This window comes from Scylla paramamosain, chromosome 22, assembly GCF_035594125.1.
Source record: "Scylla paramamosain isolate STU-SP2022 chromosome 22, ASM3559412v1, whole genome shotgun sequence".
NCBI classification, from domain to species: Eukaryota; Metazoa; Arthropoda; class Malacostraca; order Decapoda; family Portunidae; genus Scylla; species Scylla paramamosain.
The window spans coordinates 7,381,227-7,407,500 of NC_087172.1; the positions used below are offsets into that span (position 1 = coordinate 7,381,227).

The 26,274-nt window shown below is 38.6% G+C and overlaps 1 protein-coding gene across 12 annotated transcripts in view; it reads right to left on the reverse strand.

Annotated features, from left to right (window-relative positions):
- The window catches only part of LOC135111503 (serine/arginine repetitive matrix protein 2-like), a 53,548-nt gene that overhangs the window by 23,427 nt on the left and 3,847 nt on the right, over window positions 1-26,274 (reverse strand). For 11 of the 12 annotated variants that reach the window (XR_010273756.1, XR_010273755.1, XR_010273754.1 and 8 more), the window contains exons 2-8: window positions 9,790-11,860; window positions 7,879-9,075; window positions 6,637-6,862; window positions 5,383-5,496; window positions 3,810-3,879; window positions 3,509-3,647; window positions 2,411-2,571 (exon numbers count right to left, since the gene is read on the reverse strand). Coding sequence is in view for 9 of the 12 variants with exons in the window: in XM_064024842.1 (XP_063880912.1) it covers window positions 2,411-2,571; window positions 3,509-3,647; window positions 3,810-3,879; window positions 5,383-5,496; window positions 6,637-6,862; window positions 7,879-9,075; window positions 9,790-11,860 (3,978 nt within the window). In the remaining 3 variants the exon portion in view is untranslated. The remainder of the gene's footprint in view (window positions 1-2,410; window positions 2,572-3,508; window positions 3,648-3,809; window positions 3,880-5,382; window positions 5,497-6,636; window positions 6,863-7,878; window positions 9,076-9,789; window positions 11,861-26,274) is intronic. The other variant, XM_064024843.1, reaches the window with a different exon arrangement.

The following is a 26,274-nucleotide window of genomic DNA, read 5'->3' on the forward strand; positions in this document are numbered from 1 at the left end:
TCTCTCTCTCTCTCTCTCTCTCTCTCTCTCTCTCTCTCTCTCTCTCTCTCTTTCTCTCTCTCTCTCTCTCTCCCTCTCTCTCCTACCCTCCCTCTTCCTTCCCTGCTCTCCTCTCTCTTGTTCCTTATCTCTGACAAATAAGGGGGAGGGGAAGTGACAGGGAGGGAGGTTTGAGACCAGATGAAAGAGGAAGGGAGAGGAAAGGAAAAAAAGGGAAGGGACATAACCAAGGAAGGAGAGTACATGGGGCAAGGAAGAGGAGGAAGGATGAAGGAAGAGGATGGGAAGATGGGGAGAAAGTAAAAAGAATAATTTTAACCAGCAAGGGTGAGGAGTTGGTGAAGAATTAGAGAAAAAGGAAATATTGAGAAATAAGTATTCTCTTTTCCTGCCCTGCACCCCTTTTAATTTTTCCTACATCCATTTCCTTTGTATTTATGCTCCTTCCACCAATTTTCATTTTCAATCAGTCTTACCAATTCTTAGGATTGTTTTATCTCTCTCTCTCTCTCTCTCTCTCTCTCTCTCTCTCTCTCTCTCTCTCTCTCTCTCTCTCTCACACACACACACACACACACAGAGAGAGAGAGAGAGAGAGAGAGAGAGAGAGAGAGAGAGAGAGAGAGAGAGAGAGAGAGAGAGAGAGAGAGAGAGAGAGAGAGAGAGAGAGAGAGAGAGAGAGCACACAGTTTTGGATGTAATGATAATACTGCACAGCCATAGTGCTGCATTACACCAAATGTAATGACAAAAAATACACTCTTTCGGGGATTTTGGTATAACTTTCACTGTTGCCTTAGATATATCCAAAATTTTTTATAGAGTCCAGCACAAAGCTTAGATTTCCAAACTACCTTCCTACAGCTTCTATCCTTCTCTCTGTAATTTCATCTAAGTTTCCTTTTTGACCATTCTATTGCTGCTGTGATAGATGGTCACTGTCCTCCTAAATCAGGGGTTCTCAACCTTTTGCATGCTGGGCACCCCCAAAGCTAGTTCAATGCAGTTGGGACTCCCCTCCTCCCTGTGCCATCCACTCAACCTCCTCCCCAACTATGCCAGCATAGATAAATAGATAGAATCAGACAGATGGATAGATAGAGAGAGGGCATAACACCCACATCTCCTTTGTACTAAAAGCCAGTGAGTCTCATTTTTCTGTGATTTTTTTCCCTCCCATCCTGTGCTTGCATCCCCCAGGGGAGAACCACTGTCCTAAATCTATTAACAGTGGTGTTCCTCAGGGTTCTGTCCTGTCACATACTCTTTTCCTATTATTCATCAATGATCTTCTAAAACAAACTTCTTGTCCTATCCACTCCTAGACTGATGTTACCACCCTGCACTTTTCCACGCCTTTTTGTAGACATCCAATCCTTCAGGAAGTAAACAGTTCATGCAGGGAAGCCACAAAACACCTGACTTCTGATCCCACTAAAATTTCTGACTGACTTAGTAGTGTTTAATGCCTCAACTTGACACAACCTTCCAGAAAACTATCCCCTCTTCTTCAATGGCACTCAACTGTCACCCTCTTCTACACTGAACATCCTCAGTCTGTTCTTTACTTATCATCTTAACTGGAAACTTATCTCATCTCTAGCTAAAGCAGCTTCTGTGAAGTTAGGCATTCTGAGTCATCTCTGCCAGTTTTCTCACCACCCCAGCTGCTAACTCTATACAGGGACCTTATCTGTCCATGTATGGAGTTTGCTTCACATGTATGAAGGGGGAGTTCCACTCATACCACTATTTTAGAGAGGATGGAATCGTAAGGTTTTCATCCTATCAACTCCTCTTCTCTGACTGACAGCCATCAGCCTCTTTCTCATCACTGCACTGTTGCATCTCTTCCTGTCTTCTACCTCCTCCCGCAGCCTTGCTGCACAAGACTTTCTTCTTTCTCTCATTCCTATCCTGTCTAATGCAAGAGTTAACCAGTATTCTCAAACATTCATTCCTTTTTCTGATTAACTGGAACTCCCTGCCTGTTTCTGTATTTCCTCCTTCCTATGACTGGAACTCTTTCAAGAGGGAGGTTTCAAGACACTTGTCCTCTGTTTTTTTTTATTATTCTATATGACTGTTTTTTTTTTTTTTTATTATTCTATCTGGCATCTCTATGAGAACTAGCATTACATAGGCCTTTCTTTTTATAAAAAAAATTTTTTTGCCCTTGGCCAGTGGCCCTCTTACATAAAACACACACACATATACACACTACAATTTTTTCAATAAATTTGTGAACCATGATGAAAAATTTTTTCCACAAAACATCCTTGTAAAATAGGGATGCCTCTCAAGCAGAGAGGCCATCTAATATGGTGGTAAATACAGTAATAGACTATGGAGGAAAACCAATCATGATATATCTCTCCAGTGTACCACTATGATGAAAGGAACAACTTACCCTAATGTTCATCAAGATGGGTTTACTGTCCCGCACACTGAAGGGGTGACGGGCACTACTGAAGGGCTTCTCCGAGCTGTTCTCTTCCTCTGAACTCATGGATGGCTCACTCACATCAACATCACTATAGTTACCACTGGCCACTAACTGCTTGCAAAAATCTGAAAGTAAACAAAGTTTGACAACCTGTAGATATCAGAATTTTACATTGACACCATGTCCTGTTACCATTAACCTGTACAGTGTTTGGTACGTATATATACATACCTCTTAGGAAAGTGTTTAATCTGTATATATATATACGATTTCATTTTAAAGCCGCATTATGGCCTTCAATTTTGTTTGTATATATATAAGACTTATCACTAACAGCAACAAAGAATATTTTGACATCAGGAGTGAATGTTTTCACATACATACCTATCTTTACTTTTTCCTAACAAATTACTTTCTCAAATCTATAATCAGTAAGGCATAAGAAGTAGGAAATGAGGCTTCAGAGTAATCAGAAAGGAAAATTGAAAGTCATAAAATTCATAGTAAGTTCTACTCTTTGAGAATTGTGGGTGCAGTAACCATGGCCTTGAGACATGGGGTGTTGCCAGATGCACATCCAACCATTTTCTTGAATGTACAATTCTTGCTTATTTATAGTATTTGTAATTTAAAGAAGTGCGTGTTTATTACACACACTATAGGGTTGTGGAAAATGTATGTAAAGGTGAGAATAAAAGTTTTAGAAATATAAAAATAAAATTCCACATCCCTAGTCTGATATCATGAGCTCTGAGAAGGGAAAAAATCCAAGAATCAAAACTGTGTGGTAGCCACACTTCCATTCATGGCATGGGAATGATATATATATCAAGATTTATTTTTTCTCATTTTACAAGGCATAAAAAAAAAAAAAAAAAAAAAAAAAAAAAAAAAAAAAAAAAAAAGCAACCTGACAAGACCCCTATCTCTGACAAAGCACAAGACTGTGAAGGCTAGTTCTATTCAGCTTTATCTGGGTAGAATCCAATGGAAATATGAGATGTTTAAAATACAAGTAGATAATTGTGAATATGGATGAATGTGTTATATGGAAGTGTTTACCTGTGAGCTCGTCAACACTCTTGCCTCCCGCCTTGATCTTGACCAGCTGTTCCTTCTCCACACTTGGGGGAAGACATCCATTCTGCATCAGGTACACCGCATTCCGACGAGCAATTTCCAGCAACCTCTTCCTGGTTACCTGGTTGTGAGACATGTGGATAAATTAACAGATGCTCCTTGCAGCACCTTCACTAAGAGATACAATATCCAACAACTAAATAAACACAAAAAAAGTTTTCTGGAAATGAGGAGTAACCTAGCCTTTGGACACCTCCCTTGCTCCTGCCCCCTCCTCCCTCACCTTGTCCCTGAGGTCAGAAGTGGACTCACGGCGTCTTTTGGAGCGAGACTTGGACCTGGACCTTGAGTGGCTGGGGGCATATAAAGACTCATTCATGGTAAGTTTTACAGTAGTGCCTACAAAGTATGAACTCAACAAGATTTCTTAAAAGTCTTTTTGGTACAAATATGTTACTTATTGATATCTACATTTAACCAACACTCAGGACCAGCCAGTCATACCAAATTGTGAAACAGATTATGCATGTATAGTAACCAATGACTGTCAGTATCACAATGAGCTTCATGAAATAAAACTTGAAGAAATAAAAACTGCATAATACTTATGCCTTTAGCACATTTAGTATAGTCATGATCACAAGTAGAGTAACCTGCTTTCACTTCCACTGTGATCTGCTTTATCTTTCAGTTTCAAGTCATCTGATTACAACTTAAGTCTTAACATATCACAAAACTTAAGACTGAAGGAAAACATAACAGTGAGGAAGTGAGGCCAGACTACTGATCTTCTCACCACAACTCCACTTATGAATATGATAAAAAATGTCACATATTTTCCAAAACTTTATCCACAGTGAATCTGCTATTATTGTTAACTTATTTTTAATGATAATTAAATACTTATCTCACTATACTTATATATCAATTTTTGCTAAAGGGTTGGCTTCTCACTTCACTTCTGTCTGACACTACATATGGCTTCAAAATCATGCCTTCTGTACTTCACTTCCTGCCAATACCTTTCATTTATAATTCAACTTTGATGCAGTTGCAGTTTTTACATGAGTGCTTAGTTTCAGCCACAACATCCCAAAATACTCAGACCCAAACTATACTTCACACACACCACCTACACCCACCCTCACTACATTGTATACAGGCTCTTGATAATTAGAGGCATTCAGAGAGAGAGAGAGAGAGAGAGAGAGAGAGAGAGAGAGAGAGAGAGAGAGAGAGAGAGAGAGAGAGAGAGAGAGAGAGAGAGAGAGAGAGAGAGAGAGAGAGAGAGAGAGAGAGAGAGAGAGAGAGAGAGAGAGAGAGAGAGAGAGAGATTCATACCTTTATGTTTGATATAAGGTTACACCAAGAATCCCTTGGTGACTATACATCATTGCTTATGAACAATGTTCCTACATGTAGTAAAACAGATTTCATTATCCTAAGTACTGAAACACATCACCTTTGACTACAACTATTGTTCAAAATTTGTCTGAAGTAGATATTTTATTTGACTTCTTTAAATTTCCATGCAGGTTGTGGCCAACAAAAAAACACCATGCACATTCATGTCTGGTGGTGGGTACACTTCCCTACATATGGAAATAGGTAAACAATAAGAGAACATACATTAACACAATGGATTTAATTAGTAATAGAATCTGTGTATGATATCCAACACAGCTGAATCACATAAACCAAATACAATATGTTTACTGGGTATGTAGCTTAATATTCACCATGTGATGGTCTTTGGCTATTACGTGCTATTCTGTCTAGTGAAAAACATTACTTCTACTATGACACTTTCATCCTCCACAGTTGGGCACCTTGCCAGCCGAGGCCGCCACACTCACCTTCGGCGGTGCTGCCTGCTGGAGTGGTCTCTGGAGTGGGAGCGGGAGCGTGAGTGTGAGCGGGAGTGCTTCCTGTGGCGGCGGCTGTGGGAGTGCTCCTTGGATCCTGAACTGCTGTGCCGCCAATACAAAAAAAGTGGTAACAGAATTATAACTCTTTTTATGCTACTTTGTTACAGTATTTTTGAATAACTTAAGACAACAGTTATGCTTATCTTTGTCAAGCTGGTGTTCCCACAACAGGGGCATGAAGCCCACACACACACACACACACACACACTAGTTAGTATAGTGGTCAGCACTACTGAGACCAGGTTCATGTCCCAGATGTGACAAGGCAAATAGTGAGCCTTTTAATGTGTTCCCCTTGTTCACCTAACAGCAAGTAGGTAAGGGATGTAACCTGAGGGGTTGTGGCCTTGCTGTACCAGTGTGTGGTGTGTGAGGTTTCAGCCCTACCCAAAGATGGGTCACTATGAGCTCTGAGCTCTTTCCATAGGGTAACAGCTGGCTGGGTGACCAGGAGATGACCGTAGGTGAATGACTGACACACACACACACACACACCTATCAAGAGATATACAAATTTTTCTTACATGTATAAAATGTTTTATTTCTTATAATTTGAACATGAGAAGAAATATGTGAGAAATGCCGTGTCCACAATGCGTCCACGCATCTTCAAATTCCATGAAATACAAATGATAATAAATATATAAATGTATAATTTGTTGCATAATAAAAAGAAGGCACCATGTGTCTCACAAGGCAAGTCACAAAGGCATTCAATTTTCTATCATGTTCAGTGTAACACTGCATCGTAAAAAACACCATTGTTAGTCAGCATGGGAAACTTTCAGATAAGAAGAATTTCTATTCATTTGCATATGCAAGTAAGTCACTTCTTTAATTATCTTGAAGCCTGGTTCTAAGTGAGATAGCTCATGAGAAGAATGTCCTTCACAATATCTTGGAAACAGCTGATACTTCCCATAACACTCAACACTGACAGGACGCAGTAAGAAACTGAACAAGAAAGAGCAAAGAAACGTGTGAGGGAATACAGTTTTCTTGACACAACAATCAGTCAGTGGAATTCATAGACTGATGAAGTTGTGTGTGCAAGGAATATCCATAGCTCTAAAAATAAAGATGACAAATTAACTATAATAGACAAAACATTAGGAGCTTGGCTCATTCCTGTAAAAATACATTCAGGTAAGAACAATTACATAATAACAGCTTAGTCCTTACCTTGAGTGCTGCCTGGACTTGTGTGTGTCTTTGGATCGTGCCTTCTCCTGCTCTTTTTTTTTGTCATGTGCCTTCTTTTTCTCTTCCTTGTTTTTGCTCTTGTCTTTATGTGATCGTTTCTTTTCTTTGCCACTATATTTATCTTTCTTTGACTTCTTGCTGTGAGTTTTGCTAGGTGGTTTAGTCTCCTCTTCCTTGTCACTAGTTATTTCGCCTTCTTCTATTTCTGGAATGAAACATTACTCATGTACACTTTGTTACCAAGCAAATACTAGTCACTACTTTCATCTTGTGAAGCCAACCTCACCTGGTCTGACTCCAACATTTCAGTACTATGGAGGATTAATTTACAGACTCCACAGTAACACCTCCATTATTACATATTACTTTTAGCATATTCATCATAAGAAAATTATTTATGTAGATAAGTATTACTTCATTATATTTACAAGTGATGCAACCAGGAAACATCAATGACTTAAGAATGAAGACTGCTAAAATCAAATGTAGAGAATGGGCAACACAAGTTTAGCTCAACCAAATAAATAGCTTGTAACACTATTCCTCACATTACAATGAACAAGCAAAATTCACACTTGTCTATACATCTATTTAGTTCACATCTCCCACCCACCCTCAATACAGAAAAGCAGCCAAGACATTTCCATATGCTTTGCCTCCCCATGAGAATACAATATAGAAAGTGAGAGGTCCCCAATCACCTCAATCTGTCCTCTTTCAGTTGCTTTTATGAACATGCAGGACAGCATTCTTCCAACCTGGTCAATGTGTGGTCAGCTTGTGTCCATCTACCTCATTTGTCTATCCATTCATCTATATACCAGGCTGGCAATCCCACACAAGTGCCTCAGAAAAAGCACCACACACTCATATAAACATCATTCACATTCCTGATCTTGTCAGCCCCTGGTGGAAAGGGACAGTCTCAAGGACCACCCTACTACACCCAAAAGAACTTAGGCATAGCACAGCTGGCTACATACTTCACTGCAAGGCCCAACAACATACCCCTACCTATTCATAATGAGACTGTTCTCTACTCCAATCCTGAGACCCCAACATTTGCAGGTTACTTCCTACCACAAATGTACTTTACATAAAGATGTGAATGATACCAAAGCCACAAGCTCTGCAAGCTTACTTCCTAGCCAACTTATCCATCATGTTTAGTAAAACTGGTTACTTTTCCCTTGCATCAAAGCAGCAACATCTGGTACTCACTGTCTGCTGGGTCCTCTTCAGGCTGTGGGTGACCATTCTTGCCACTCAAGTCCTTGCTCAACTCCTTACTTCCTCTACTGTCCTCCTTGTCTTCTATTTTACTTGAATATCTACTCTTCATTCCTTCCTCTCTCTCATCTGCTTTATTGGATGACTTGGTTCCTTTACTTTTATCCTCTTCCATCCTGCTTGATAGTTTGTTCAATTTTTCTTCCTCTTTTTCTTCTGTTTTACTTAATTGTTTGTTTTCTCTTTCCTCCTCCTCTCCTTTACTAGATGAAAAGTTTGCAGTGACTCCCTCCTCCTTCCCTTCTGCTCTACAGGATTGTTTATTTACTTTGTCCTCCTCCCCCTCCTCCTCCTCCTCCTCCTCCTCCTCCTCCTCCTCCTCCTCCTCCTCCTCCTCCACTACTTTATTCACAAGTTTATTTCCCTTGCTCTCCTCTACCTTATCCATTTTACTTGACTTAATTTTCTTACTATGTTCTTCATCTGTTTTACTGGATTGTTTATTTCCTTTTTCCTCACCTTCCAATTCACTACATAGGTCATTTCCATCATGCTCCTCACCCTCTTTGACCTTACTCGACTGCTTACTTCCTTTTCTTTCCTCTTTCTCTGTCTTATTGGAGTGCTTGCTTTCCTTATCCTCCTCTCTCTCTTCAGTCTTAGTCATGGTCATTTTCCTTGAGGTAATTTTTACCTTTATATCAGTTTCCTCTGTATTTGCTTGGGTCTTTTCAGTGTGTGTATTTTCCTCAGTCTCTCTGCCTTCTATTTCAACTTGTTTTTTGAAAACCTCACTCTCAATGTGCATTTCTTTCATGCAACTCTCTCCCTTATGCTTTTCTTCACCTTGTTTCCTTTCCTTCTTTTCATTCCCTTTCCCCTTTTCCTCTTTCCTGTATTTCTTAATATTTTCTTCACTCTCTGCCCTGTCCTTCCTATCATGGTATTTCTCTTTTTCTTCCAAGGACGTGTCTTCATCTTGCTCTGCCTCATCCTGGTGGTGTCTCTCTGTGCTTCCCTGCTTGTACCACCACCTGCTGTCTGCTGCACTACTGTTCTCACTACCTACTGGCTGATCAACCTTTTCCTTTGCTTTCCTTTCAGCCTCCTCTTGTGCCTGCTGGAAGACTAGGCTGTCCTTCAAGCTCTTGATTGTGATTATGGTTTTCATCTTGGCTTTTTCATTCCCTGTAAGTGAAGCAACCACTGCATAAATGTCTTGCGGGCTTTTAACATACTTTCCACTAAAAATGCAATATGACAATAGGAAAATTCTGACCTAAATAATTGTTACATAGCTTTAATACTGTAAACTAAAATATGAAACATGTCAGACTAAATGAGACAGATTCTAGCTCTGCAATGTTCCCATCAAGTACATGCAAACATAGTAACTGTCAGTGGGAATGCTCACTTGTTTATTTGGTCTACATATTTCTATTTTTTTTCTTTTTACACACCAAACGAACTTTATATTTCTGTCAAAAGCCTTATTTATTTGTAAGATACTGGATAATTTATTTCTTTATATTGCACTACTTTTAAAATAAATAAAGGTTTTGCAGGAAACACAAATTTGACACAAGTGCTGAAATATGACAGGAACACATAAGTCAATCACTGGCCTGATGACAGTACTGCCATGCCTGCAGGCCCTCAGGTGGCAGAATTACTGCACCACACTCCACAACACTGAATACAGTAAAAAATCAAGAAATACTAATCAAATCATAACAAATAAGGGAGAGCAAATGAGTGTTCTTTCGGTACTACTAAAATTACCTGTTAAAACAATTATAACTAAAAACATTGCTAGTTACTTAAAGTGGTAACTATTCCTCAACAAACAAAAAAAGGGATCATCTATTAAATATGACACAACAGACCAAATCCATCACTTACCTTCTTCTTGTTTATTCTTACTCCCATCTTTTCCTTTACTGGTGTCCTGCTCCTGGGACAGTGAGGTGATGGCTTCCTCGGTTGCACCTGCAGGCTTGTCTTCCTCCATGGTGACAATGCTTTCTGTCACGGCTTCATCTTTAGGTGGAGAGTCAACCTGGAGGAAACCTTTCTGGGGGAGGGGTATGGAGCTGGGATCTGAGGTGGGCACAGACTGAGGGATGCCAGCACCACCACTAGGCTGCACACTGGCGGCTGCAGACAACAGAAGGCTGCCCAGGGAGCCATCAGGGATGCCTTGGTTCTTCAACTCAGCAAGTCTGCTAGCTCGCTCCCTCATCACGGCAAACATGTCGAACCTCTCCTTGGCCGGGGAACTCTTGTGACTTGACCTGGATCTCGACCTCCTGTAGGACTGTGACCCTCTTGACCTTGACCTGTGGGACTTGGACCTGGACCGCTTACTGGACCTGGACCGGGACCTCCTCCTCAACCTGGACCGGGACCGCTTGCCACACTTTGAGCTTGACCTCTGTCTTGACTGTGACCTTGATCTTGATCCTGATCTTAAGCCTCTTAATCCTGACATTCTCCTTGACCTTGACCTTGACCTCTCTCTGGATTTTGACTTATTGGATTTGGATGCAGACTTCCTCCCAGACTTTGATTCTGATCTTTTGCTGGACTTTGACCTTGAACTCCTCCTAGATTTTGATTTTGATCTTGATCTCATCTTTGACTTTGACCTTGATCTCCGCCTGGATTTTGATCCTCTCCTGGACTTTGACCTAGACCTTTTCTTGGACCTTGACCTTGCTTTTCTCCTAGACCACGACCTTGATCTTCTTCTGGATCGTGACCTTGATCTTCTTGATCGTGACCTTGATTTTCTTGATCTTGATCTTGACCTCTTCTTGGATCTAGATCTTGATCTTTTCTTTAACTTTGAATCCAGTTTCTTTCTTGATTTTGAGGTGGACCTTTTCCTTGAGCCTGACCTTTTCTTGGACACCGACCTCTTCCTGGACCTTGACCTAGACCTCCTGGACTTTGACCCAGGCCTGTCTGACTGTGCTGACTGATTCACTAATGGTGACCTTGATTTTGTTCTTCTGCGTGAGTTGGTGTCTTTGACTGATGTTGATCTTGACCTTTCTGTAGAGCTTGGTGACCTGAGTCTGCACACAGCTTTAGGGGAGGAGGACTTTGGTGGCGACACTGAGCTGGAGGATTTCTGTTTCTTCACAGGTGATGGGGAGCAGGAATGTGATAAGTGTTTCCTTTTGTGCTCACTTGCAGCTGTGGGACTGACCTGTGATGACCTACTCACAGATCCTGTCCCTGGACTTCTCTCATATGTGGGGCATGGCTGTATATCTGACTTGGAGGCACCTTCAAGAAAACAACCTCTATCTTCACATGACACCACAGGTAAGCTGGTGGTGCATTCCCTGTTTGACACCTGGACTTCCTCACAAGGGTTCTGTGATTCTTGTACTAACTTCTTTTTGTTGTCTACCCCATCAATTTCACTCTGTGTGTCTAACAATTTAGGACTTTTGGATCTTGATTTCCTCTTTTCATGTTCTCCGTCATCCATGGTGCCAGATGTCATTTCCTCACGAATCATTATTTTCTGAATCACTGCCTGGTTTTTCAATTTGACATCCTGCAATATATCTCCAGCCAGCTTAGCTTCCTCTGCTGTTTCAAAATTTTCCTTTTTCTTTTTTTTCTTGTGCTTATGTCTTCCCCCATCTTCTTTTTTTCTGTGTTTCTTCTTCTTTTTCCTCTTGTCTTTCTTTTTCTTCTGGGATTTCATTTTTTCAGCTCTGTTACCTTGCATTTCTCCTGCTGTAGTCTTGGTCTCTCCTTCACTCTCACTGGACTTAGAATCACTCTCATCATCCTCGCTGTTGTCTGAGTCTCCAGTGTGTGCACTCAGCTGCTCAACTTTGCTTGTTAATCTCTCCTCCACCTCTACTACTTTGGGTGACAGTGGGACATTTAATGAACTAAAGAGCTCATTTATAATTTCATCTGAAGTCTTATTTACTTCTGAATTATCCATCTGAAATAAAAGACAAAAGGATAAAGCTTCATGGAATTTCTAAGGTTTGAATTTAACATCCTAGTATATCTGTATACTGTGAAAGCAAGTCAACTTCTTTTAGTCTGAGTCAATTGAGTTTTGGTAAATTTGAAACCTTAATTTGGGTTTCTTTCATCTAATCTGCATCATCACCTTCCACCATATAGTACAAGGACAAAACACAACTCACTGACACTTCCACACTATTTGCACTGCCTAGAATCACCCGTTTTTGTTTCCTTTCACTCTTAAATCTCTATTTCTCATAAAAACTTGTTGTCCCCTTATTTTTTTTTTTCAAATTATTATCATCTGGAACCCAAAAATTCAAAATGCAGTAATTCCCAAGACATTGCAATCATTTGACACTGCCACAAAAGCCATTAGGAAAGAGGACGGGATTCTGGATCAGCCACGTAAGAAGAACACAAGGGATGAAAGACAACTGTGTTTGTGGTGTCAGGAAATTAAAGACCACCTGATCCAAAAGTAACAGAGAAAAGGAATTATTCTTAAGAACTTGGCTTCCAAAGCAATGTTTATATCCCTTGTACAACTGGAAAGATTAATTAAATTAATTAATGTCCATAAATTTTTCAAAGATCCCTGGACCCTCATTAGAGGGGAAAGCAGTCTAGTCAGTCATTACACAAGATCACTGCAATATTCTGAATACAATATCCCAAAGCACTCTACATAATAAACTCATGTTGGGGGAATATTGTGCACCCCTTGGATCCTATTACATAGGCTAGAACTACTGTATCTGAGCATAATATTCAGTTATACAACTTGCATACTTATTCAATTACTACATGCTTACATGCACAGCCTTGTGGTGACAATTAGCACACCCCGGTCACCCTCACTTTGAAGACCAGATAGACAGTTCTGGGTCACCAGTGAGCACACACACACAGTACATCTACTCCATCTACCACACTGAGTATCCTGTGGCCTCCCTTCTCCATTAAATACAAAAAGAGTAAGAATTATCTCCATCAGGAAAAAGACTATACTGTTTCCAAGATCATCTGAAGATAGGACCTCCACCACTAGGACTTGCCATCAAAGACCTACCAATTAGTATGATTGGCTGATGAGGTAACGAGTACACACACACACACACACACACACACACACACACACACACACATTAAATCCGATATATATATATATATATATATATATATATATATATATATATATATATATATATATATATATATATATATATATATATATATATATATATATATATATATATATATATATAATATATATCGTCACTGATTATGCAATGTAATATGAAATTAAAGATAAAATGAAAAGAAGGAATATGTGAAAAAATTACTGAATACTAGAAAGAGGAAAGTTGGAAGTGAGGGAGGGCAGGAAGTTGAGGCCTGATCTTGGCTTACGCACACACACACACACACACACACAGACAGACCAGAGAAATGGTACACAAAGGTAAGAAAATTATTGAAAATAAAAGTGAAAAATGGTAAAAATGAAGGACTGAATGTGATGGATGCCAACATAGATGGATTGGTACACAGAAAACTGGAGTTACAAAACTATTTCAAAGAAGAAACCAGAAGGTGGTGTGTTTAATGGAAACAAAGCTAAAAGAAGAAAACCTGACAGTCATTAACATTAACTACAATACATGGAGAAGAGACAGGATTGGTAAAGGAGGCAGAGGTGTAATGATAATGACAAGAAGAGAGGTGAAGACAAAAATAGTGGAATATTGGGAAGGAAAAACAGAAAAAGTGAGTGTTAACTTGGAGGTCAATAACGGAGAAATACTGATGGTAATGACAAGCTATGTATCACCCAAAACAAATTCTTGGAGTAAGAAAAAAATATGAGAAAATAATATAAGATACCATTCAGTGTTTGAGTAAATTAATCAAAACTAATAAAAGAGTATTATTGGTTGGTGACTTCAATGGCAAAGAAGTAAATTGGGAAATGCTTGAAGCAGATGGAAATGAGACTGCATGGAAAGAAAGATTTCTGAAGCTGAGTATGGAAAACACAGTGATGCAATGGGTGACTGAAAATACAAGATTCAGGGGAGATGACAAACCAGCAAGACTAGACCTAATACTAACAAAGGGTATGGACCTAACAAAAGAATTAAGATAAGTGTGCCCCATGGGAAAAAAGTGACCATGTAATGAAAGAAACAGAGACTGATATTGATGTCAGTGGAGAGAATGAATCATAGAAAGGAAATTGGAGAAACTGTGGAAAAGTGAATATAAATGATCTCAAGAAACTTTATAAAGAAATGGACTGGGAAAAGCTGAAAAGAGCAAATTATGTGTAAGATAACTATGGCATTTTTAAGGATACATTATACAAACCTAAAAAAAGAAGAAAACAGGTGTGATTCAATGCAAATGTGCAAGTGTGAAGAAAAAGCGACAAACCATGAATAAGAATGAAAAGAAATCAAAACCAAAAAAATAAGGAAGACTTTAAAGTAACAAGAAAAGAATGTGAAAATAAGGAGAGGAAGAGAAAAGATATTAAAAAGATATAGTTGAAAAGTGCAAGGATGAACCAAAACAGTTCTATAGATTCATTAATGAAAAAATTAAACTAAAAGGAAATTAGTCATATATGAAGACCCAAAAGGCATAAGTGAATTGCTAAACAAAGAGTTCCAACAAATTTTCACAGAAGAATCAGAATTTAAAGAACCACAAGATGAAAAGACAAAAAAGCAATGTGGGAAATTACAGTAATCAAAGAAGTTTATAAAATGATGGAGGGACTGGAAGAAAGAAAAGCAACAAGATCAGATGGAGTATCAGGTATCATTTTAAAAGAGTGCAAGAAACAATTAACAGGAGGAGGCAGTAGGCACCTGCCAAAACAAAAATTACTCCCAGTGAGGTCTAAAGCACTGGATCTGGGGGTGATGTGAACTTATCATTAAACCCAGCTGTGACCTCAATGAATGTTTCCCTTTGTGTCTCATAACACAAGGGGGCATTCATAGCCTGCCCTCTATAGACAACTCTCTCTCTTCACACAAAACTACAAGCACCTAATAACACATACATCCTTCACTCAAAACTTCAAAATTATCATGGCGACTCCTACACCAGCCTCGGAGTCTCCATCTGGGGAGGGGACCACAAATGTCCACAGGTCAAAGTGTCCTTCTGACAACGACCCTAAGTGTCTTGACACCCCCATCAACTTTTTCTTCATTAACTTCTACAACATTCGCAATCTAAGATCTAATTTTCAATCTGTAGAACACCACCTCTCCTCTTCTAAACCTCATCATCTTTTCCTCACCGAAACTCAGGTATCTGAAGCAACTGACAGTAGCCCCTTTTCTGTTCCCTCCTACTTTCTCTGTCCTCATTTTCAATCCAAAGCTAGATGTTGCATTTATGTGAGCAACAACTTAACCTGCTCTTGTGCCCACGCTCTTAAATCTTCCAAGTTTTCCACCATCTGGCTATGACTACAGTCACTCTCAAACTAAATTTATCTGTGCTGTATATCTCTCACCTAACTCCTCTGACTATGAGAAATTCTTTGACTAATTAACTTCCAAAGTGGAGCACATTCTGACTCTCTTCCCTTTTGCAGAGATCTCCATTCTTGGAGACTTCAATGTTCACCACCAGCAGTGGCTTTCCTCTCCCTCCACTGACCATCCTGGTGAACTAGCCTTCAACTTTGCTATCCTCCATGAACTAGAGCAATTGGTGCAACACCCTACTCGTATTCCTGACCATCTTTGAGATACGTCCAACATTCTTGACCTTTTCCTGACCTCTAATCCTTATGCTTATGCTGTCACCCTCTCTTCTCCATTGGGCTCCTCCTATCACAATCTCATATCTGTATCTTGCCCTATCGCTCCAATCCCTCCTCAGGATCCCCCTAAGTGAAGGTGCCTCTGGTGTTTTGCCTCTGCTAGTTGGGGGGACCTGAGGAGGTATTTTGCTGATTTTCCTTGGAATGACTACTGCTTCCGTGTCAGAGACCCGTCTTTCTGTGCCGAGCGTATAACAGAGGTGATAGTGTCTGGCGTGGAGGCGTACATTCCTCACTCTTTTTCTTGACCCAAACCTTCCAAACCTTGGTTTAACAGAGCTTGTTCTCTTGCTATACATGACAGAGAGGTGGCCCACAAAAGGTACTTAGGCCTTCCATCACCTGAATCTCATGTACTTTATATTTCTGCCCAGAACCATGCCAAGTCTGTTCTCCAACTAGCCAAAAACTCCTTCATTAACAAAAAGTGTCAAAATCTTTCAAGATCTAACTCCCCTCATGACTTCTGGCATCTAGCCAAAAATATCTCCAATAATTTTGCTTCTTCTTCTTTCCTTCCTTTATTTCAACCAGATGGCACCACTGCTATCACATCTATTTCTGAAGCAGAACACTTCGCTCAGACCTTTGCTAAAAACTCTACCTTGGACGATTCTGGGCTTGTTCCTCCCTCTCCTCCACCCTCCAACTACTTCATGCTCCCTATTAAAATTCTTCGCAATGTTGTTTTCAATGCTCTTGCTGGCCTAAACCCTCCGAAGGCTTATGGACCTGATGGGGTCCCTCCTATTGTTCTCTGAAACTGAGCCTCCATGCTTGAACCTTGCCTAGTCAAACTCCTTCAGCTCTGTCTATCAACATCTACCTTTCCTTCTTGCTGCAAATTTGCCTACATTCAGCCTGTTCCTAAAATGGGTGACCATTCTAATCCCTCAAACTATTGTCCTATTACCTTAATTTCCTGCCTATCTATAGTTTTCCAATTTATCCTCAACAGGAAGATTCTTAAACATCTATTATTTCACAACCTTCTATCTGATCGCCAGTATGGGTTCCGTCAAGGCCACTCTACTGGTGATCTTTTGGCTTTCCTTACTGAGTCTTGGACATCCTCATTTAAAGATTTTGGTGAAACTCTTGTTGTTGCTTTTGGATATATCAAAAGCTTTTGATAGAGTCTGGGACAAAGCTTTGATTTACAAACTATCCTCCTATGGCTTCTATCCTTCTCTCTGCAACTTCATCTCAAGTTTCCTTTCTGACCATTCTATTGCTGCTGTGGTAGATGGTCACTGTTCTTCTCCTAAATCTATTAACAGTGGTGTTCCTCAGGGTTCTGTCCTATCACCCACTCTCTTCTTATTATTCATCAATGACCTTCTAAACCAAACTTCTTGTCCTATTCACTCCTACGCTGATGATACCACCCTGCACTTTTCCACATTTTTTCATAGACGTCCAACCCTTCAGGAATTAAACATTTGATGCAGGGAAGCCACAGAACACCTGACTTTTGATCTTTCTAAAATTTCTGATTGGGGTAGAGCAAACTTGGCATTGTTCAATGCCTCAAAAACTCAATTCCTCCATCTATCAACTCGACACAACCTTCCAGACAACTACCCCCTCTTCTTCAATGACACTCACCTGTCCCCCTCTTCTACACTGCACATGCTCGGTCTGTCCTTTACTTATAATCTGAACTGGAAACTTCACATCTCATCTCTAGCTAAAACAGCTTCTATGAAGTTAGGCATTCTGAGACGTCTCTGCCAGTTTTTCTCACCCCCCCAGCTGCTAACTCTGTACAAGGGCCTTATCTGTCCATGTATGGAATGTGCTTCAGATGTCTGGAGGGGTTCCACTCATACTGCTCTCCTAGACAGGGTGGAATCAAAAGCTTTTTCATCTCATCAACTCCTCTCCTCTAACTGACTGTCTTCAGCCTCTCTCTCATTGCCACAATGTTGCATCTCTTGCTGTCTTCTACTGCTATTTTCATGCTAACTGCTCTTCTGATCTTGCTAACTGCATGCCTCCCCTCCTCCTGCAGCCTCACTGCACAAGACTTTCTTTCTTCTCTCACCCCTATTCTGTCCATCTCTCTGATGCAAGAGTTAACCAGTATTCTCAATCATTCATTCCTTTCTCTGGTAAACTCTGGAACTCCCTACCTGCTTCTGTATTTTCACCTTCCTATGACTTGAATTCCTTCAAGAGGGAGGTAAAAAAAAAAAAAAAAAAAAAAAAAAAAACTGAACCAGTATATGACATAATAAGGTGCTCAATATCAACTGGAATTGAAAAGAGTAGACATAATGCCAGTTTATAAAAGTGAAAAGAAAGAAAAACCAATAACCTATAGACCACTATCAATGACCAGCACAGTATGTAAGATCTGTGAAAAAGTGACAAAGAAGCAGTGGACAAAATTTCTATAAAAACATGATGTAATAAAAGAGAAACAGTAAGTCTTTAGACAAAAGTGACCACGTGTAACAAATTTGATGAGCTTTTATTCAAGTGACTGCTGTAACACAGGAGAGGGATGGATGGGTAGACTGTGAGTATTTAGATCTAAAAAAAACTTTTGACAAAGTTCCCCACAACAGGCTACTATGAAAGCTAGAGAGTATAGGAAGATTAAATGGAAAAATAAAAAAAACTGGATGGAAAGTTACTTAGAGGGAAGAGAAATGAGAAGAAAGATGTAAAATGAAAATGGAGAAAAGTAGATAATGGAGTGCCACAAATATCAGTGCTGGCACCAGTACTTTTCTTAATCTATATAAATGATGTGCCTGAAGAAGTAAAGAGTTTCATGAGTTTGTTTGGAGATGGTGCAAAATTACAAAGGCATATAAGAAACAACAAAGACTGTGAAATTCTACAAGAGGACTTGAATAAAATCTGGGACTGGAGTAAGAAATGGAAGATGGAATTTAATGTGAAAAAATGTCATGTAATGGAAATGGGAAAAAGTGAAAAGAGACCAAAATGGATATACAAAATGGGAAATGAAGAAATAATAAAAGTACAAGAAAAGAACGATCTGGGAGTGGTAGTACAGGATAGTCAATAGTCAGAGAAACATGTAGAAAAGATATACAGAGATACATACAAAATGGTGAGAAATATTGGAACAGCATTCCACTACATGGATAAATGTATGATGAGAAAGATAGTTACCACCATGATTAGACCAAGGATGGAATATGGTGAATCAGTGTGGTCTCCCCACAAGGAGAAACATGTGAAAAACTAGAAAGGATACAAAGAATAGCAATGAAGATGTTTCCAGAACTGGAAGAATTGGCATATGAAGACAGGTTAAAGGAAATGAACCTGCCAACATTGGAACAAAGAAGAGAAAGGGGAGACTTAATACCAATTTGTAAATTGTGGAATAGAGTGGAAGAAGTTGATGATGAGAAACTGCTGCTAAGAGAAGTAGAAAATACCAGATACACACAAGGCCACAGCAAAAAACTAAGAAAAGGGAGATGCTTGAATAACAAAGAAAAATAGTTTGCCACAAAGAAATACAGAAGTCTGGAACAAGCTGAGGATGTAATATTGGCAATGAGTCTGCACAACTTTAAGGAAAAACTGCACAAGTGTAGATATGGAGACGGGGCCACACAAGCATAGCTCAGGCTCTGTAAATTACAACTAGGCAAATATAATCAGATAAACACAAACACCAAGACAGAAAAATGGCTTGGTAAGAATGTCAATGAAAACAATAAAATTGTTATGGAAGGCTTTACTTGTAAAGAGATACATTAGGAGGAGTGGAATACAAGTGGAGAAGAAGATTCGTGAGGAGATAAAGTTCTGAAATTGGCAATGGATAATATTATGACACAGTGGGTTGAGGAAAACACTAGATACAGAGGAGAAGAGAAGCCCTCAAGACTCGATTTGGTATTATCAAGAGAAGCAGCTATTGCTGAAGACATAAACTATGACTGTCCAGTAGGAAAAAGTGACCATGTCATGATAAGGTTTCTTATTAAAGAAAAGGAAGAGGAAAGTAGATGGGAAGATTACAGGAAGGAAATATTTAACTATGGTAAGACTAATTTCAAATGAGGAGATACTTTGGTGAGACAGACTGGAGCACCTTTATTACAGCAGAAAGAGTGCAAAAGAAGTGGGAAGCTTTCATCAATATATATCAGGAGGGAGTGAGAAGATGTGTACCAAAAGTAAATACAAAGAGAAGATATAACAGACTTGTATAATAGGAGATGCAAAGTAGCAACGAAGGAGAGGGAAAAGGCATGAAACAGATGGAGGAGAACAGTACACAACTGCAAGAAATGAGTATGTATCGGCTGTTAGAGATGAAAGGAAAAATTATGAGAAGGATGTTATGGACAAATGTACGGAGGAACCAAAACTATTCTTCAGGTATGTGAATAGCAAAATGAAAAACAGAGAAGGAATAAATAGAATGAAGGTGACAGTCAAATGTGTGAGGATCCAGCTGAAATGGCAAAGATAATGAATAAGAGTTTTCAATCAGTGTTCACAAAAGAGGACATCTGTGGGGCAGAGTGAGATAAGCAAAGAAACGGGTCTAGGGGAAATCCAAAAGACAGATGTATGGAAACAGTTGGAGGGACTAGATGATAGAAAGGACCCTGGACCTGATGGAGTGTCAGGATGGGTATTGAAAGAATGCAATCAGCAGTTGATGTGGATGGTTCACCTATTATTGAGGGCTCCCATTTGAATGGAAGAGAGCTAACATAGTTCCAATCTATAAAGATGGTAACAAAGAAGAGCCACTGAACTATAGACCAGTCAGTGTCTCTAACGTGTGATGTGTAAGATGTGTGAAAGATCAGTGAAGGATAAATGGATGCAGTGCCCAGAAGAAAATAAAGTGATGATTAAGAAACAATTTGGATTTAGAAGAGGGAGGTCATGTGTTACAAACTTGCTGAGTTTTTATTCAAGAGTGACAGATATAATACAAGAGAGAGATGGCTGAGCAGACTGTGTACATCTAGACCTGAAGAAAGCCTTTGATAAAGTACTGCACAGGTGATTGCTGTGGAAGTTGGAGCATGACAGTAGTCTGAGGGGTGGCCTGTTGAGATGGATGAAGAATTTCTTGAGTGGCAGAGAGATGAGAACAGTGGTAAAAGATCAGGGGTCATCATGGAGGAAAGTCGAAAGTGGAGTACCCCAAGGTTCAGTACTGACACCAATCATGTTTGCAGTCTATATAAATGATATGACAGAGTGTGAATAGCTACATGAGCCTTTTTGTGAATAATGCCAAGCTGCTGAGAAAAGTTGAGAGTAAGGAAGATTGTGGAGTGTTGCAAGAGGATCTGAACAAGATATCAGAGTGGAGTCATAGGTGGGAATTGGAGTTTAATCTAAAGAAATGTAAAGTAATTGAATTTGGAAAGAGTGCAAGAAGAGTAAATGGAAATTGTGTGTTGAATGGTGAGCGACTGAGAAGAGCAGAAGAGGAACAGGATCTGGGTGTTACAGTGAATGAAAATTTGACCCTGGAGAGACACATCAGCAAAATTACAGGAGAAACTTGTCACTTTTTGAGAAGAATAATACTGGCTTTTGTGTATATGGATGAAGAGATGATAAGGAAGATGATTATATCACTGATCAGACCTTAACTGGAATATGCAGCTGTAATATGGTTGCCCTACAAGAAAAAGGATATAAGGAAGTTGGAGAGAATTCAGAAAGCAGCAACAAAGATGGTACCAAGTATCAGGGTTTTGTTATACGAAAAGAGATTGGAAAGAATACATCAACCAACATTGGAAAAAAAAAGAGAAATGGGACATTTGATTGTGATACATAAAGCGTATGAGAAAGTGGAGTAAGTGGACCAGAGTGACTTGATGGTTTGGGATCCACAAGACACTAGAGAACATGGAAAGAAACTGAAGAAGGGTGCTTGTAGAAGAGACGATAAAAAGTATACATTCCCATATAGAAGTATTGATGTACAGAACAGTCTAGGTAAGGAGATGATAAATGCAAGAAGTCTACATAGATTCAAGGCTAAGCTGGATAATGAAAGAAATGGAGATGGGGCAGCACAAGCATAGCTCTTTTCCCATGGAGCACAACTAGGTAAATATGCACACACACACACACAGAACAGAAGAAAATTATGAAAGGTAAAAGGGTAAAAAGTTAATGTGACAATGCAAAAATTCAAGAAATGATGCCAGTAACTCATACATTTTTGCACATCCCACAGAATGATAGAAGAGGTGGTGGCATGGGGATTTTTGTTCCATATTCATTTACAAAAATGTACAAAAATTTGAGCACAAGCAAGTTAGCTGTGAATTGGGTGGACAGAAATTTATTTTTATAGAGGTCTATAGGCCACCAAATACAAATGCTGGCATGTTTACTGATGATTTCAGAAAATACTTGGAATTTGTTGATACAGTAAGTGTTAATGTATTTATTTAATTTCTGGATTGATGACACAAATAACCATAATGCCATGGAATTTATGGAGATGATGAATGCACTGAATTTCACTACCAAAGTAGAAAATGCTATATCAGTCAGCAGTCACATACTTGAACTAGCTTTTTGTGATATGGAAGATAATCTTGTTGATGATATATGCAACATCTCCCCAATGCATATGCTAATACAGTTTAAAATTCCTCTTAGGAGAAACAGTAGACACAGAAAGTGGATTGTGTTTAGAAGGAAGAGCAATCTTATACCAGAAACACTGATAGATAATGTGGTCCAAAGAATTTCATCTGGAAGATGAGAAATATATGTACATGGAATGGTAAGAGATTGAGAAATGTGTAAATAGCTTCTCAAACATGTATAACATGAATATAACACTGTATGTCCAATTACTGAAAAGGAGATTACATTGAAAGATAATGCACCTAGGTTTAATGGAAACATTTTACAAGCCAAGAAGGAAGAGATGCAAGGAGCAATGATGGCAGTGATTATGGACTGACAGTGCTAGAAGAGAATATTGAGATGCCAGAAATGAAGAAAATAGACTCATAATAAACAGGAAAGCTGAATACTATGAACAAAAGGTTGTAGGAGCAGGACATAAGTAAGTTATATTTGGTACTCAACAATCTAACAGGAAATAAAAAGAAATTGAGGTTAACTGAAGGCTATGCTGATGAAAAGCTTGCAAAAAGATTTTTGGAATTCTTTGACAGTAAGATGAATACTAAACATAAGAACACCAGAACATAAGAAATAAGGGAAGCTGCAAGAAGCCACCAGGCTTACACATGGCAGTCCCTGTATGAAATATACCTACCTATTTCCACCTATCATCCCCATCCAAACCTGTCTAATCTTTCCTTAAAACTCCCTAATGTCTTAGCACTGACAACATGATTACTGAGTCTGTTCCATTCATCTACCACTCTATTTGAGAACCAATTTCTTCCTCTTCCTTAAACCTAAATTTTTCAAGCTTGAACACATTATTTCTTGTTCTGTCCTGGTTGCTGATCCTAAGAATTTGGTTTACGTCCCCCTTGTTATAACCCTTATACCACTTAAAGACTTCTATCAGGTGCCCTCTTAACCTAGGTCTCTCTAAAGAATGTAAATCTAACAGCTTCAATCTCGCCTCGTAAGGAATACTCCTCATCCCCTGCATCTTTTTAGTCATTCTCCTTTGTACTGTTTCTAACAGACCTACCATATTTGATGGCTCACAAGATGCACCCAGTTTTGGCAGACACTGAAAAAAAAAAAAAAAAAAAAAAAAAAAAAAAAAGACCAGATTTAAGCTCTGAATAAGAAGTGAAGGATTTCACCTGACATTTGAAGACTCTCACATGCATTTAGAAAATTATTAGATCCCAATATTTTGCATTTAAAAACTTTAATATTTGCTAGTAGACTATGTACCAATCCTGTTATGAGATGTAAACATGTACCTGGCATATGGCATCAGCACTGACTGTGAGAGACTACACGAGTAATGAAGTTTGTTAATAAGAATGTTAAAAGATAGGTGCAATTTTAATTGTGTGAAAGTGTGTCTTACCTAAAGGAGCAATGGCATCACACTGTAAAGAACGCAGTGAAGCTTGCCCATGTCACTGGGTTTGGCGCGTAACTGACCGCGTGTTTGTTTTGGTGCATGCAATGCGTGGTGCATGGTCACTTGGGCAAATTCTTCCTGACTGGTGTCATTCTATGTGAATTACTGGTAAGTATGATCTATCATATATTGTTACCTTGAAAGAAAGAGTTGTTTTGTGGTGTAGTACCAATCACCACTTTGTTTACATGTGCAAAGATGTCTGGGGTTTGATTTTAGAGCTTCTATTGCCATAGACTTATCACCAACTACTGCCTCAGTGTTGAACTTTGGCTTCATAGGACGCAGGCTCATTTCCTGAGACTTTCTTTTGGAGAAAAGGTGCGTCTTATGAGCCATCAAATACAATATATCTTTCCTGTAATGTGGTGACCAGAACTGGACAGGATAGTCTAGATGAGGTCTGACCAGCGCCAAACTTTAATATTACTTCGGGCCTTCTGCTTTTAACACTCCTAAAAATTAATCCTAATACCCTATTTGCCCTGTTTCTGGGCTCCATGCATTGCTTTCCTAGATGGAGTTCAGAGCTAATTATAACTCCTAAATCTTTTTCATATCCTGAACCTACCACAGTTTTGTTGTTTATTGTGTACCTACCGTGTGGATTTCCTCTACCTACGCTACGTACTTTGCATTTGTTGATATCAAACTGCATTTGCCATCTGTCCGTCCATTCATTCATCCTATCTAAATCTGCCTACAAGGCAATGGCATCCGATTCTGACCTAATTAATCTACCTATCTTTATGTCATCCACAAATTTACTAACATCACTATTAATTCCACAATCCATATATATCTATATCTATATCTATATCTATATATATATATATATATATATATATATATATATATATATATATACATATATATATATTAAAAACAACAATGGCCCTAATACTGATCCCTATGGCACCCGACTAATTACATGACCCCACTTGGATTTAGAGCCGTTTATTACAACTCTCTGTCACCTGTCGCTTAGCCATGACCTTATCCAGTCTAACAGTTTCCCATCTATCCAGTGTGCCCTAACCTTTTTTAGGAGCCTCTGATGGGGTACCTTGTCAAACTCTTTACGAAAGTCCAGATATAAGATGTCATAAATATCATTATCTGCAGCCTCATACACTTTACTGTAAAAACTTAACAAGTTCATTTGGCAAGACTTCCCCTTCATGAACTGACTTATCAAGTTATGTTTGTCTAAATGCTCCCTAATGTTCTTTGCTATTACTGACTCCATTATTTTACCTACAGCATAAGTTAAGCTGACAAGTCTGTAATTAGATGCTGAAGTTTTATCTCCTTTCTTAAAGATGGGTACTACATGACCCTGCCTCCACATTACTGGTACTTCACCTGACTCAAGTGATCTCCTAAAGACAGAAACTAACAGCTCACTAATAACCTCCTTGCATTCCTTAAGTACTCTGGGATATATTTCATCTGGTCCTGGTGTCTTGAACTTTTTTATCTTATCTATCTCCTGTTCCACTATCTCCTTAGTTATGGTAATATCTGTCATAACTTTTGAGAGGAAAAAGAAGCAGCAGCAGCAGCAGCAGAGGAAGAAGATGGTTGTGCTGCACTGCCTTATGTAGCTCTCTGACTGCTAGTGACTCATGTTATTATTTCTACTGAGTAATCTTAAGCAATCCTTAAAAAAATAAATAAATAAATAAAAAATAAATAAATAAATAATAAATAAAAAATAAATAAATAAAATAAAATAAAATAAAATAAAATAAATAAATAAATAAATAAAAAATAAATGAACGACGATGACGATGACAACAACAACAACAAAACAAAACAAAAACAACAAGAGCAACCTACTAAATACTCAATCAACATTTTTTTTTTTTAGCATTTCACACTTTAGGGAATAAAATAACAATAAAATCACATATACTAAACATTTGTTCACTATTTGGCATATCCTGCATGTTTTCCTGGGTGAAGACAGTTAAAAAATACTCATTCAGAATTTTACTAATCTCCTCTCCAGAATTAACCAGCTCCTCATCTGCTACCTTTAATGGACCTATAGTTTCCTTATTCTTCGTCCTATATACCTGATAAAATCCCTTGGGATATGTCTTCGCCTGGCCAGCAACCTTTAATTCATAATTGCTTTTAGCTTTCCTCGTTAACCTCCTCACTGTTCTAATTAATTATATTATGGCCTTAAAACCTCTTCCCCTGCCTATAATCTCTTATATATATATATATATATATATATATATATATATATATATATATATATATATATATATATATATATATATATATATATATATATATATATATATATATATATATATATATATATATATATATATATATATATATATATATATATATATATACTTCTCTTCTGCCCTATATAGTGTTTTAACCTAGTCATCCATTTAGGGTAATTTTTCTTTTATCTTACTGCTCTATACATGATGTTTGT